The following is a 16,806-nucleotide window of genomic DNA, read 5'->3' as shown; positions in this document are numbered from 1 at the left end:
ACAAAGTACATCTGTTTTTGCTGTAATTATTATGTTCTGAATTTATTTTATAAGGTAGTAATATTTTTGGCTTTAACCGTTCAAGTTTCTTTTGCCAATATTGTGGTTAGCAAGGCTGCTCTACTAATTACAGTAAATGGTGCTAAGAAGTGAATAATTGTGGTGATTCAATTGTGTAGACTAAAGAGAAATGGTACTAACATTTGGCAAAGATGATCAGCAAAAAGCAGTTCATTTGTTTCAGACACTCATCTCCATGTCTAAAAACAACCAGGTAAAGATTAGATAACTTCCCACATTGAGTGCTAAAGGAATAGTGAATAATTCAGCATTTCAGTTCTTTTAGGCAGAGCAGGACAGTCAATGAAATAATTAAACAAAGGCTATTCACAGTTCTGCCTACATGGTTTTAGAGCTGATATGTTTTACCACTTAACTGAAAATATTTTTTGTAAACACGTAGAAAAATCTCCTGTGACAGTGGACCAAGTGGGCTACAAGTAGGAGAGGTGAAGTTGAACTCTTTGGCATGACTAATTTGTTAATTTTCATGAATACATTTAGGCACATTTTGACTTGATACAACAAGGGAGAACCTCAACTTTTATATGCAATTTCATCCATTACACTAATACAGTATATGCAGTATGCACATCATTTTCCTGAAGCTGACACCATAAGAAACACTTTCAGCCTGCAAACAGTACGGTACATTAAACAGAATATCTGAGGAAGTCTTGATGACGTTAAGGCCCCTATTAAGCATGTCCACCAGAAACAGGAAAAAGATATAAACTTTGCACATTGCTACAATTAATTAATTTTAAAATATATTGATTATATTTAAAATATTTATGAAAAAATGTGAACTTTGGACTGCAGGCATCAAATGTATTTCACCTGACTCAATTTTCTAATATAATTAAAATAATTATAAACCTGTGAAGTCCTACAGATTGGAAATACAATAAAGTATACTTTAAGCAAGCCTTAACTCATTCGGGTACATATAAATGGTGGATTAAAAATTGTTAAGAATGGCTAAACATACTGCTCAAAAAAATTAAAAGAACACTTTTGAATGAGAGTATAGCATCAAGTCAATGAAACTTCTGGGCTATTGATCTGGTCAGTTAAGTACCAGAGGGGGTTGTTAATCAGTTTCAGCTGCTTTGGTGTTAATGGAATTAACAACAGGTGTACTAGAGGGGCAACAATGAGACGACCCCCAAAACAGGAATGGTTTAACAGGTGGAGGCCACTGACATTTCTCCTTCCTCATTTTGCATTTAGTTACAGTCAGTGTCACTACTGGTAGCATGAGGCGATTCCTGGACCCTACAGAGGAGGCACAGGTAGTTCAACTTCTCCAGGATGGCACATCAATACGTGTCACTGCCAGAAGGTTTGCTGTGTCTCCCAGCACAGTCTTAATGGCATGGAGGAGATTCCAGGAGACAGGCAGTTACTCTAGGAGAGCTGGACAGGGCCGTAGAAGGTCCTTAACCCATCAGCAGGACTGACCAATATCTGCTCCTTTGGGCAAGGAGGAACAGGATGAGCACTGCCAGAGCCTACAAAATGACCTACAGCAGGTCACTGGTGTGAATGTCTCTGCCCAAACAATCATAAACAGACTTTATGAGGGTGCCCTGAGGGCCTGACGTCCTCTGGTGGGCCCTGTGCTCACTGCTTGGCACCATGAAACTCAACTGGTATTTGCCATAGAATACCAGAATTGGCAGGTCCACCACTGGCACCCTGTGCATTTCACATGTAAGAGCAGGTTCACCCTGAACACATGTGACAAACGTGAAAGGGTCTGGAGAAGCCATGGAGAATGTTGTGCTGCCTGTAACATCGTTCAGCATGACCGGTTTAATGGTGGGTCAGTGATGGTCTGGTGAGGCATATCCAGGCAGGGACGCACAGATCTCTACAGGCTAGACAACGGCACCTTGACTGCCATTAGGTATTGGGATGAAATCCTTGGACCCATTGTCAGACCCTATGCTGGTGCAGTGGGTCCTGGGTTCCTGGTTTATGATAATGTCCGGCCTCATTTGGTGAGAGTATGCAGGCAGTTCCTGGAGAATGAAGAAGTTGATACCATTGACTGGCCCCCACGCTCGCCTGACCTAAATCCAGTAGAACACCTCTGGGTGTGACATGATGTTTCGGTCCATCTGATGCCGCCAGGTTGCACCTCAGACTGTCTAGGAGCTCAATGATGCCCTGGTTCAGATCTTGGAGGAGATTCCCCAGGACACCATCCATCGTCTCATTAGGAGCATGTCCCCTCCGACGTTGTCAGGCACGCATACAAGCACGTGGGGGCCATACAAACTACTGGGTACAATTTGGAGTTGCTGCAATGAAATTTCGGCAAAATGGACTAGCCTGCCGCATTATTTTTTCACTTTGATTTTCGGGGTGTCTTTGAATTCAGCCCTCTGTAGGTTGATAATTTTCATTTCCATCAAATGGTGTGGCATACTTTGGCTCCTAACACATTACTAGTCCATATCAGTAGAGATATCCAGCAGGATGTTTTTCCCCATTGAGATCTGATATGTTTTCAAAGTGTTCCTTTAATTTTTTTGAGCAGTTTATTTTTTAGGTACAACAAAATTTATACTTACAATGGGGGGTTTGCCAATACCGTTGAGATAGGACAGCAAGCCTTTGCAGTGGTATATCGTGGGACTGAGGTTAATGTCTGGCTTCATCCATTGTCTGTTCAAATCCTCACCACTAAGGGAGCACCGGTGCCTGAAAACCCAATCATAATAAATAAAGAGCATTAATGAAGACAATGGGAACATTTTAATATGACTAAAAATACATTTTTTGTGGTATTACTTAATCATTGAATGAACACTTCTTAGATTTTAAAACACTGATAAACAAGGAAAAACAGCTATGCACATCACTCATACTGGACCAGCTCTAAAGCTCCAGTTAACCTAACACTCATGTTTTTGGAAAAAGAGAAAAACCCATGCAGAGATGGGTACTGCATGGATGTGGTATAGTGGGTCCAGGGCTCAGAAGAAAAGCCCAGTTTTTAAATAAATAATCGCTGCACTCGTGTCTTAGAGGAGTTATGGTAGTGTGGCCGGAGTGGTTCTCGGACGGTACGTGATGCAGGCGTGCACAGGTGAGGAATCATCTGTATCCATAATTGAAGCCGGGAGCTGCTAATCGCCACACCTGTGCCACATCCCCATTATATATAGTAGAAGCGCAAGTGCGAAGAAGAAAGAAAAAAGGATTAGAGTGAATGGTGGTTAGGAGAAGGAAGACGGGAAAGGCTGGAGAAGTAAAGAGCTGGTGTGAGATAGAGAGAGTGTGATTGATCGAGAGCAGACTCTCTGGTGTTTTGCAGGCAGCTGGAAGGAGAGCCCCCAGGAAAGGGTATTTAGCCAACACTCGGTGGGGCTGAAGAAAGCAGTCTCTCCAGCTGAGCGATCAAGAAGTTGGAGTGACCTGGAAGGTGGTTGGCTTGCCACATAAAGCCACAGTAGGCAGCGGGAGTCAGGAAGACTGAGAGTGAACGCCAGCGTGTGTGCCCTGGCCGTTGGGGAACCTAAGTCTCGGTCTGACAGAGCCAGGGACTGACAGACAACTGGACGTGAAGAAGGACATCTGCAGGTTGGGTGACTCCCCTGGTGCAAAACCTGGATGGGAGAAGCAGGGGAGCCGCCAGTAGAAAGAAGGCAGCGGGTTTTGTTTTTAAAAGGACTGTTTGCAGTCATTGTTTTAACCTCGGTTTTTAAAGGATCTATTTATGGAATTTTAACCTCCACATTTTTCACTTGTTTTTAATGAATTACTTGTATAATGACTCTTTGATGCACTGCACTTTATTTGAACACTTTTGGTTTTGTTGTTTTTAATAAAAGTACTTTTTGCACAATCCCCTTGCTTCATTGTAATATCTTCACTTTCCAGCTCATCTGGTTACATTACTGACGGTGTCGGGTTCAAGAGATCCCAAAAGGGAGATGGGAACATAGAGAAGAACCCGCATGGTCACAGTGCACATTCCGCATGACAGTCCCCAGTCAAGAATTTAAGCCAAGCACTCCGGAGATGTGTAGCAGTGTTAATACCATCTGTGTCATCCAATAATAACAGTGCTTCCTTAACACATGGACTGCTACACCATGTATTACCAGGACGCCGCAGTATAGGTTTATGCATCTATGATAAATAATGAACTCTATTTACAACGTATTAGAAAATGACGATTTTATTTTCAAAAGTTACCATATCAAATATGTAAAGAAACTGTTGATTACTTTATTTTGACCAGCAACACAATAGAAAGTATGCAGATGAATGAGAGTCCTTGAATGATGGCACTATGCAGAGGGCAGGTTTCAAAGCACATGTACCACAAATATAGTGCATTTTTAAAATGAATTTTGGATATCTTAAAATGTAATTTACTTTTTAAGATATCTGAAACTCGCTTTGAGATATCTTAAAATAATTTCCTTTACATTTTAAGATATCTGCAATACATTTTGAGATATCTCAAATGTATTTCAAGATATCTCAAATACAATTTCAGATATCTCAAAATAATTGTGTCTGCATTTCAAGATATCTCAAATGAATTTTCAGATATCTTAAATTGACCTTTCATGCATTTTAAGATATCTTAAATGCATTTCAAGATATCTCAAAATCATTTCCTTTAAAATTGCCTATTATTTCAATGGGACTACTTGTTTATTATAAGATATCTTAAAATGTATTTGAGATATCTTGAAATGTGCAGGAAGTCATTTTAAGATATCTTGAAATGTATTTGAGATATCTGAAAATGGACAGGAAGCTGTTTTAAGATATCTGGAAATGTATTTGAGATATCTTGAAATACAATTTGAGATATCTTGAAACACATTGTTAGATATCTGAAATGGAGCAGAGACCCATTTTAAGATATCATGAAATTAATTTTAGATATCTAAAAATGTATTTCAGATATCTGAAAAAATGAATTTCAAGATATCTTGAATGCTTTTAAGATATCTAAATTATATTTCGAGATATCTCAAAATAACTTCCTTCTCATTTTAAGATATCCCAAATTCATTTTGAGATATCTGAAATGCATTTTCAGATATCTTAAAATGACTTCCTGCACATTTCAAGATATCTCAAATACATTTCAAGATATCTTAAAATAACTTCCTGTGTATTTCAAGATATCTCAAATTCATTTTGAGATATCTCGAAATAGACAGGAAGTCCCATTGAAAGAATAGGAAATGTTACAGGAAGTGATTTTGAGATATCTCAAAATGTATTTGAGATATCTTGAAATGCACAGGAAGTTATTTTAAGATATCTCGAAATATATTTGCAATATCTCAAAATGCACAGGAACGTATTTCAAGATATCTCGAATTGCATTAAAGATATCTTAAAATGCATTTCAGATATTTCAAAATGTACAGCATATCATTTCAAGATATCTTGAAATCTATTTAAGATATCATAAAATGCTTTTTAGATATCTTAAAATAGATGCATTTTTAGATATCTGTAAGTCAATTTGAGATATCTAAAATGCATTTCCAGATATCTTAAAATCCATTTTGAGATATCTCTAAATGTTAATTCGGCTTGCCATATAGTTGGTTACTGTGTTGAGTAGGCTGCAGAATGTCCATGTAGTGCTGTCCTAACAGTTGTGACAAGTCGGACGCCTTGTGATGAAGAAACTTTTTCAGGGCAGCTTCCTGCATTTGTGTCAGGGCCTATTGGTTTGATATCATCCAATTGACTGTCACTATTTTGACCAATGTCATTATCAAAAATATTCATCTTACAACAAATCTAGATTTTTCAAAACATGAGCAACTTGATACCTTTTTCCTGACAACATAAAGACAGACTCTTTATAACACTATTGTCTACAAGCTGTTACATCTAACAGAAAAAAAAACATTCCACGGGTATCCACTAGATGGCAGCACTATAATAGATAACTAAGACATGGCCAGCTGGCTGTGTATGGCGGCTGTATACTAACATGCGAGTTATATTGGACATTGTGTATAGACGGGCTAAATGAGATATGACTTAACTCGTACCTCGCATTCAAAGTGTTAAAATATTGTATGCATAATAGCTGAATGTGGGTTTCATTGTGATTAGCTCTGCTATCTCATACCTCCATTGTTCCAAATTGTATTGTCACCTTGGGAGCTGTCTGGGTGGAATTTGCACATTCTCCTTACATCTTTATTGACTGTCTGAATACTCCATTTTTATTTCACACCATAAAAGCATGCATGTTAGATTATTGTACGACTCTGAACATGTTCAATATACAGTAAGTGAGTGTGGATGTCGGTGTGTGTGCCTTTTTATAGAATGTCATCCTACTTGGTACGCAGTGTTGCCTGGATGTGCTTCAGCTGCCTACCACCCTTTACTAGAGAAAGCAGTTTTAAAAAATGGATAAATGATACATTTTTGGAAAAAATGTCAGATATAATGTTTATATCAAGTTTTGGTTTTTAAATTTTTTTTTATTATTCCTTATATATTTTCAGAACTTAAAGCTTAGTCTAATAAAGCTATATATCATGTGGCTGTACTGGCAGGTTTCTATTAATATATTATTAAACATTAATAGATTTTTGATTCATACACACAATGAGTTTCTCATTAACACAGTGGAAATCTACAAGGGGAAAATAAAGGAATAGTCCAAATACAGCGTCTCAAAATGTAAGTCAAAGCAAGCAGCCAAATATTATTATCTTTTCCTTTCTCATCCCTTCATGCATTTGCCTGTTCTCACAGTGAACTGGTCAATTTCAGATCGGAGCATTTTTTTTAATGCATTTTCAATTGAAGAGATATCATCTACTATTGAACATGGGAGATGAGAAGGAGAGAGATTAAAAAAAACAAAATGTCTTATTTAGGGCAAATGTTAAGATTGTACTGATTGCACAAAAAACAATTTTCTTTAAAATACCAAAAGGAAAACAAATCACTTTTTTTCTTGATGGATGTTGTTTAATAAAACAGATAACACATACTGAAGTTAGAATTCAATGAGTCTCACACCTTATTTACTTCCATGTCTATATGTTATCAATTTTCATTGACTATATTAATACACAACTGGATTTTACCCATATTTACCCATATAATGCTCCTGTACATCATGGTATGTAAAATATACTTTGCACTCATATTTTTTTTTCAGATCCAAAGTTAGTTTATGAATTTGTTTAGAGTTTATATTATCGAAGAACAACTGCAAAATGTAAAAGAGAAAATCCAAATATTCTATTCCTTCCAACAGTCCATTTCCATCTGAAACCCCCATCTAAGGTTTCAATGTGACAAGATGTTGTCACACACGTGCGGTTGGGAGACAGTTTACGGGCTCAAATAGGTGTAGTTACCGCCGATCAGGGGATTGGCGCTGCCCTCTAACTTTTCTTTTCTTTCTCCTGGCAGAAGTGAAGAAACCACTTAATAACAATACTTCCGGTTCCAACCGTCAAGATCACGCCTCTCCCTACACGTCACCTCCGGTTCCAACCCTCAAGATCACGCTGCTTCCTACACGTCACTTCCGGTTCCAACCCTCAAGATCATGCCTCTTGCTACACGTCACCTCCGGTTCCAACCCTCAAGATCACGCCTCTCCCTACACGTCACTTCCTCCAGACCCACCTATATATACCACCCTCATTTTCTATTGTTCAGTTCCTTTTGTTTGAACTCAGTCTGTAAAGACGTTTGTTTTTTTCTGTGTGCAACAGTATATGGTGTAGGTCCCCAAACCTTTGACAGTGTCCCTGTGTTTATTTTACAATGTATAAAGAATAAATAAGGAAAATGAAAAATAAATTCAACAAATAACACTTCTCCATAAAGAACAATCCACAAAGACACAAAGTTTTAGTGCTTAGCATCAGCACACAACTTAGGCGTTATCTTTGACACTAGTATGTCTTTTAATTCTAAAATCTGTTTTTCCAGGCTTAAAAATACGGAAAGTACAGTGTCTATATTTCTGTAGGATACTGAAAAAATAATTAATGAATGTATTCAGGTAAGATCAATTACTTCAATGCATTATTCACAGGACGTGCTATTTCTTACACAGCTCTCAGTTAATTTAATATGCTGCTGCAAGAATCATTACAAGGCTTACATGCATGGCCCCCACAAGGTGAGGGCTGACAGGGCTCTAGCCAGTGGGCCCGGGATCACAGGGGCCCAGCGCGGGATGAGTAAATATTATGCACAAACAAAACGTATGAACAGAAAGCAAGAATTGATCCTACAGCGTTGAGTGTCAACTTCAGCATAAAATACTTTGAAAACTAAAAATAATATCAAAAAAAGTTTCAGATAAAAAAATTTCTACATATATTTTTCTACAACTTTCTCGCTTTGACATTTTAAGAATCCAAGTAAAACGTAGACCTCTCCACTGGTCGAAAATTTTGATATTAATTGCTGATTTGGTGTCATATAGTTTTATATATTCTTTATTTATAAATATTATAAACAATAAACTTAAGCAAATTATACATGGTTTTAAACACAATTAAATGAGAAATACCACACAAAAAAAATCTAACATTTACGTCACTTATTTCTGCAGATATAAACAGTTAAAGTTAAAATTTCAATTTTTTTAATACAGTTATTTTGTTGGGAAACTCAATTATATTCATATTTGGCTTGGTCGGAAGTTCGGTTTAGCAGCTGATTGCAATTGTTTCAGTGCAGCAAGAGCATGGGATCTGTTACTCACATTCAAGATGGAACGGGTGTCACACACGTGTGCACGGGAGGCAGCAAAAAGGCCTAAATGAGTGTAATTCCATGCCAGACCAGGGGGTCACGGAGTGCACTAACTCTTTTTCTCACTTCTCTGCAGACCAGTTATGGGAACTTCCGCCTGACCCCAAAGACGTAAATTTTGAGTTCCGGCCTCAATGATGCTACTTCCGGTTCCAGCTCCCACTGATGATGTCACCTCCGGTACCCACCCCAATGATGCCATTACTGGTTCCAACCCTATGGATGGCATCACTTCCTCCCTTTAAGCCTCCATCTTTGTGCTAGCAAATCAGTTCTGTTGTGGATTCCAGTCTGTACACATCTGTACCTTAAAAATATCCATTTTGCAGCCAGGAGTAATATACGGGTGGCTGCCTCAAACCTTTTTGTGGCTCTTTTGTCATGATTATGATACAGGATTATGTAAAGAGGGCTTCAAGGTCCTAGATAAAATGAATAATCTTAATATGTGCAGTTAGGGGAGATTAAAAGCAACCAACTTTTACAATACAATGTATGTCTGAATGTTACAATAAAATCCTACATCCTTTGACCAATCTGGACCAGATTTTGCATAGTTACTCTCTAGGACCATATAGACATGATAGGCTACTTTGGGGCCCCCAGTGGGTTTTTATTTTCTACAGGATGCTATAATTTGCACACCAGTGCAACCTTCTGGCTCAGAGCAAGTGAAACAGACTGAAGCCAGACTAGCAGACAAAATAACCAGAGCTTAACATTATTGACCTGGGCAACGTCACATGCTGCTTCTCTCTGCTGTTATATTAAAAAGGAGTACCATGTGCTTTTGCAGAGGGATGTTGGGTTAGGCTTGATCGAGAGTGGAAGTACAGTACAATACAAAGGTGAAACACTCAAATGCTCTGATCAGATGGTCAGGAAGGAAAATAAAAATTCCAGGCAGCAAGAAGTTGGAGAAAAATTAACCTCCACGGGTTTCAAAGCCAAAAGACTATCCAACCCCATCTGGGTATTCAAGAAAACAAAAATTAATTATTGTTATGATGCAAAAGGTCTTATCGAACTTTGAGTGACCATAATCCTTCCAACATCAAAGCCAACTGCCAAGTTAAGGTTTCCTCTACATTCTTCTATCTTAAGGATTGGAGGAGACCTTTTGCCCTGTAGTCTTCTGGGCTCCCTGGGAGATTTTTCAAGGTATACACGGAGAAGGATGAGAAAGAGAAGCATGCTGCATTCCTTTGCCCTAGTCTCTGTTCTCTCTATCTCTGTTTTCATTTGCACCAGGAAATTACAACTGACACTGGGTAATAAAGGAAACAGCGGACATTTTTTAAACTTTTATCTTAATAAATGGTTCCCTGGTTGGTCCATTAATGTTGGCTAAGTTGTGTTATGGTCATTGATCTTAGTCTCTTTCTCTCTGACCAAGCTGATAAACAGCAAACTCCTTAGTGTTATGACTACCCCATGAACAACAAAGCCAAAAACTTTGAATTTTTTTTCCAATACAAAAAATTTTTACATGTAAAAGAAAAATGTAAATACCAAAATATCAACATAAATACAAGAGGGAAAGACTGTCTAGTGCCCACCGCTGTACTGATGCAAGTCCTTTGTGTGATATGCTTTGAGACAGTCACTAATGCACAACCCGATATTGCAATTGGGACAGTAGAAGTGTGTCTCTTTGCACACTTTTCTTAAAATTTTCTGGAGTCTTGCACATGAGAAAGTAGAATGTTCAGTGCCTGACCAACATGTGCCATTTGTATTATTGCAGGCTGACACAGTGCAAAGCTTAGTGACTTCCACATTTCCCCTGACACCAACACTGACAGCTGCCACATTGTGAACATTGCTTAGGGAGCTAACGCCCTGCTTGTCCTTGCACTTGACTGCAATAATTTAACCTTTTTGTCCCACAACTACTGTTGCACCACAGTGAGGCTTCAAGTGACTGATTTCACCGGGCATATCGACGATAAGGTCATATGTATGCTATATCATTCATCAGTTTCACTTTCTGTGTCCACGTCTGTTGACCAATTCACATCGTCAACTCTATTATTCGATTTGAGCAATGGTTCATTTTCAGTAGGTTCTAAAACTGCCTACTACGTTTTTTTTGTCAATATTATTTCATCCACTACATAGCAACAGAATACTGCCCCAAGAGTTTTTTGAACATAACACTATACACAGTATTATTACACGTCACCCCAATCCTTTCTTGGGTTTAATTGTATTTGAATAGAATTCTGAGCCTGAGTCATGTTCGGGGCACATGCCAAGGAGGTTAAAATTTCTGAGTGCCTTGTTACTGTATATCAAAATATCTTATTAAATGTGATTGATACTGCAATATCAGATAGAAAGATGCAGATGATGCCTACCAATAGGACCACTTTTTCCATTCTACAGAGAATTCCCTTTTGGTTTAGTAAAACGATCTTCATTCATTTAATGTACAGGCAAACAATCAGCTGGATAAGTCAATGTAATACATTTTTGCACTATCTGTGTTTGTTTCAACTTTAATGCTACTGATTAACTCCTTGTTAATTTACCAGATTGGGTACATGCTAATTTCAATTTTTTATAAAGCTTTACTTTTATACTTGTGTAAAACCTTTGGTTTAAGCACTGTATTATGAAATCATGCCTGCTTTATTGCTGTATTTTAATTTTGATGCAGTGTGTTGTCATTTTATGAAACATGTATTACATATTTAATGATATAATTCATCTTGCAGTTTCACACCTTAAGTTTGAGTAAATGCTGCCTTGTTTCCAGAGAGTCTGAATGTGTGTTTATCTGACTGATACACTGAATGTGTACTGAGTGGGAATAGTATGTTAATCATTTTAAAATACTCTTGTTGCTTTTAATTAGAAATTGGGAATAAGATTGATTCTTGCAGAAGACCACCACCTAGAGACAATTAGAAATTTAATAGCAGTACCTATGGAAAAAATAACCTTTGTAGTGTCATCAGTAGTACTAGGGTGACACCACCATTCAACTGAAAGATGACACTCTTGTTAGTTCTGTTTTTCACAAACTGACAGACAGATGGACCTTCCTGAGAAGTGATAGCTTCCACCCCAAGCATATAAGGTGCGCCATTATTTTCAGCCAAGCAATACGATACAACCACATCTACTCAGACTCTACAGACCAGGATAAACAACTGCAGGAGCTTAGACAAGATTTCATTAGACAAGGATATACTCCAAAAACAAGAGACACTCAAATAAGAAGAGCTACTGCCATACCCAGAGACCACCTTTTGGAATATAAAAACAAAGACAACAAGAACTGCATTCCCCTTGTTGTCACCTACAACCCATATCTTGAAGCACTTCGAAAAATTATAAAAGAACTTCAGCGGACGGGCTTATTGGCTCCCGGCCGGTAGATATGACAAACGAGGAAGTAAGTATACCTCCAGCCAAATTAATTAAATCTGTTGGCGTGCGGGAACGCGAAGACTTAATTGAGCCTGTGCGAGGTATTTTCCAGATGCTGGCGGCCACTGAGAAGATTGTCCGGGATCTGGGAGAAACAGCTGAGGCACCCATCCGAAAGGTAATTTACAGAGAATCGGACGGGAGCCTCCCGTAATACATGAGGTGGCGGTACAGGTGAGTCAAGCCGGTACCGTAAATAATGAAATAGGGACGCAGTGTGATCCGGGCCTGCTCTTAATGAATAGTGGGTGCCAATACACAGCGTACCCTACAAGAGAGGAAGAAACAGTAACAGAGTGGTCGGGGGAGGGGCCGATCAATCCGGAGCAGCTGAATGGTGATGGCTTTCGGAGTGAGTCGGTCCTAAAGACCCCAAACCAGTTAAAAATTAAGTCTAGAGGGGTGCAGACAGGAAAGGGTCTCTTTTTATTAAATAAAGAGGCTCAGACTGTGGAAAACCCCCAAAGCAAGCAGGAGATCCCGAAAATAAAACAGGGCTCTCCTGACAAGAAAGAAAAAAGCAAGAGAGAACCGTTAGAGGCGGTGGGGGTTTCTTTCCCGGCAAGAAAAGGGGCGGACCTAATGTTTCCTAATTGTTTTCAGTCCCGCAGGGGGAGAATAACAGGAGGACAGAGGCAGTGCTATGGATGCCGAAGGTTGGGCCACATTTGGTGAAACTGTCCTTAGAGAGAGGGGGACAAGCTGTCGAATTGGACTAATATTCCCCCTAGATTCTCCAGGGAACAAGATATGAGGATTAGTCGAGGCTCGACCGGAACGGCCTCTTGGAGAAAGACTTCCCTCTCAGGACAGGCCACTCCGAATTATAATTCGTCGCTGGGAGAGGAGTACTGTGGTGTATGGCCGGCCGTTTATCCCAGCCAATACCCCCAAGCCGCCAGGTGGAGCCTTCCCTGCAGTATGGAGGTTCCCCGAAGACCAGCAGGGCATCATGGACATTGCAGTTTTTATACACAGCCCTGCTGGATGCCATGGAGGCCACTAGGTGATGCTGCAGTGAGGAACAACGGTCATTTACCCTACACCCTGGAATTACGTCCGAGTCACATGGACAAGGGGAATGACGTGCTTCCGGGGTGAAGAAAAGGATATTTCATCTGACCCGGAAGTGATAAAGGATCACACGGACTGGGGATTGAAACACTTCCGGGTCAGGGACTATAAAAGGACTCTGGGAGCTCCCAGACGGAGAGCTGAGCTGGGTGGAAGGGTGGCAACGCGTCTGGGAGTGGTGGAGAGTATTATTGATTTATTATTGTGATTGTTATATGAGTATAGTGGAGGAGAGGGTGCTTTGTGCACTGTGGCACAAAAATAAAGTCAACTTGTGGACTTTTATCTGGTGTCTAGAGTCGTGGACAAGGGTTCAAGGGAGCGATAGCACCCCCTATCCGTCACAACATGAAGATACAAGGTACATCTATAAATAATAGAGATAAGTGGTTAGGTGCAAGGCTTTGAGAGACTTTGAGAGAATGACACAATGATAATGAATAAGGATAGATAAACAAATGTAACATTTGGGAGCATATATATAAGTAAATACATTCCTTGAAATGTGTACTTTCAGCATTTGGTGGTATCAAAAACTTATACCCAGCAATTAATGAGGGTGAAAGAAGTTTATAGAAACAGTATTCATGAAAGATGGTTAGCATGAGTGCATAATTCATAAACCTTTATAAGATATATAATAAATGAAAGGATTTAAGCTTTAAAGCATTCAGTAGCTTGTTGGAAACAAGTGCTGCATATAAAGAGAAGACATTATTACTCCTCCTAACTGATTACACTATTTTTGCTTGAAGCTCAGTCATGTTTCCAAAAAGGTGCAAGGTTTGAACAGCTTGGGATATAACTGAAGTGAAATGTAATTTACAAGATTTTCTATATCCCATGATTAGGTTTAAGCGTACAATTCATGATGTGAGGATCAGACAAATAGGTTTCATTGGCATGCCATGAAAATTCAATAGTGACATTAGTCATAAAATAAATAAAAAATTATAGTGGTAGAATAAGAAATCTCTAACATAGTCACTACTCAGATATCAGAAATGAAAAACAGACAGTTATTCACCCAAAATTTCCTTCTATTACTAACTATTTTTAAATGTAAAGACTATCACATTATATAGCTATTATAAAGACATAGGAGAGAAAATATATTTAAACAAAACATGAATTTTACAAGCTGTAAATATTTTACAGTTGGTGTGTGTCAGGTAAGTTTCATACATCTAACCATTTCTCTCCTATAAACAGAAAGCAAAGGAGTAATATGGCAGCCTTCCCAGTACAGTGGAACCTTGGTTCATGACCATAATTCGTTCCAAAACTCTGGTCGTAAACCGATTTGGTCGTGAACCGAAGCAATTTCCCCCAGAGGATTGTATGTAAATACAATTAATCCGTTCCAGACCGTACAAACTGTATGTAAATATATATTTTTTAAAGATTTTTAAGCACAAATATAGTTAATTACACCATAGAATGCACAGTGTAATAGTAAACTAAATGTAAAAACATTGAATAACACTGAGAAAACCTTGAACAACAGAGAAAACTAACACTGCAAGAGTTCACGCTATGGCCTTACGACCCGATCATTGTAAACACTTTTTTAATGAGTTTTAAGCACAGAGGGAAAAAAAAGGAACATTTGAACAAATCTGAACTTTATTTAAAAACCAACCACAAGCAACTAAGAAAGTAACATTGCAGGAGTTCACACCAATAGCCTTACAACCCGATCGCTGTAAACACTTTTTTTAAAATGAGTTTTAAGCACAGGGAAAAAAATGAACATTTGAAAAATCTGTAACTTAATAAACAACCAAGAAAAGTAACATTGCAAAAATTCATGCTACGAACCGAAAAATGAACATTTGAAAAATCCGTAATACAAAAACTAACCATAAACCACCAAGAAAACTAACCTTGCATTAGTCGAGTTCTGGCATGAAGTGAGGAGGAACTGGGTGGAGAGGAGGTTACAGTGCTTAGAAGCCATGGTTAACTGCAAAAGCACATGAAATACTGTAGCGCACAAAGAGTTCACAGGTAAAGCACACACGTCTGACTGAGAACAATGAACAGGGAGAGGCTGAACACATGCTTAAATGCAGCAATCGGCGCATACGAACCGGAAGGTAAATGAAATAGAGCACAAAGAGTTCACAGCGAAAGCACGCACGTCTGACCGAGAACAATGCAACACGTGCGGAAATCATCGGCGCGCACAAACCGAGTGGGAAACTGGCTTGTTCGTATACCGAGTGTGTGGTCGTGAACCGAGGCAAAAGTTTGGCGAACGTTTTGGTCATAAACCGAGTTGTACGTGTACCGAGACGTTCGTGAACCGAGGTTCCACTGTACAAGGGGCCAAGAGAGGCTGGCATTCAGGGTCCATTTATCCTAATTCAAGGGATGTATGTAAGGCAATTTTTACTTAAATCAGAATGTAATTATTAACTAAGGAAGAATTTATTCTGTCAAAGTTTGACTATCCTCTCCCAGAATTTTTTTCCGCATATCAAATTCAATGAAATGTTTAGGTACTGAAACAAGAAAAAAAAATTCAGGCAACTATGCACTCCTGAGCATCACATATACCTGCACAAATCTGCATAAAAATATTTTTTATGCTTTCAAAATATACGGTGTGAAGGACACCTGGTCGTCAGCCAGCCCAAACTCCAACACGAACACACAAGCACAGTCCCGGATATAAATAAAGGAAGGTTTTTATTATAAATACCTCCAAAACGTCTTACATAAACACAAATCACAGGTTTCTCTCTTCCTATAATAACTCTCTCACCACCGCACTGCCCTCCTCCAGTCAAGTTTTGCCTTTCTACCACCCAGCTCTGACTTGCCTGGATAAAGGAGTGTGGTGCCTTTTATTAAAGAGCCAGGAGTACTTCCTGTGCCAGGGCGATTGTCTGATCGAAGTACTTCTGGGTCACACAGAAGTCCATCACCACAGTAGGGAGCTTGTTTTCCTGTGGCACCCTCTTGCAGCACCCCGTGATGCCAGCAAGGCTGCCTTGCTGGACTACATTTCCAGACATGCCCTGCTGACTCCACACTGGGCACTGAGAACCAGGGCTGCTGCCATCCCTCGTGGCATCTACAGCGCTTAATCATTTCTGAATAATATAGTATCTCACCATATTGAAAATATTTTCTTCAGTGTTTACAGTTTTACAAATCATCTTAGAAATGTTTTGCAATAATGTACACCTCAAGGTTATTATAGTTTTGCCTTTTTATATTAGTTTTTACTTTCTGACCTTACTTGAAAATTCAGTTTAGATGTAATTTTCCTTCACCATGTATTTTTAGTTTTAATTTAGTTTTTAATTCACAATGACATTTCTATTTTATTTTTATATATTAGTTTCAGTAATACGGTATACTTAAAGAGCTACTACAGAGTTTAGTTTTGTGTCACAATCAGACAGAACTGTACACTTAATGGGT

At 38.8% G+C, this 16,806-nt stretch overlaps 1 protein-coding gene across 3 annotated transcripts in view; it reads right to left on the bottom strand.

Annotated features, from left to right (window-relative positions):
* LOC120541399 (cytosolic carboxypeptidase 4) overlaps positions 1–16,806 on the bottom strand; it is a 917,845-nt gene that overhangs the window by 232,650 nt on the left and 668,389 nt on the right. For all 3 annotated transcript variants that reach the window (XM_039772988.1, XM_039772990.1, XM_039772989.1), the window contains one exon: positions 2,643–2,772. In XM_039772988.1, coding sequence (XP_039628922.1) covers positions 2,643–2,772 — 130 coding nt within the window. The remainder of the gene's footprint in view (positions 1–2,642; positions 2,773–16,806) is intronic.

The sequence above is a fragment of the Polypterus senegalus genome, chromosome 12 (assembly GCF_016835505.1).
Source record: "Polypterus senegalus isolate Bchr_013 chromosome 12, ASM1683550v1, whole genome shotgun sequence".
Lineage (NCBI taxonomy): Eukaryota > Metazoa > Chordata > Cladistia > Polypteriformes > Polypteridae > Polypterus > Polypterus senegalus.
The sequence above is the reverse complement of the archived record's forward strand: the minus strand, read 5'-3'. Positions and strand labels throughout refer to the sequence as shown.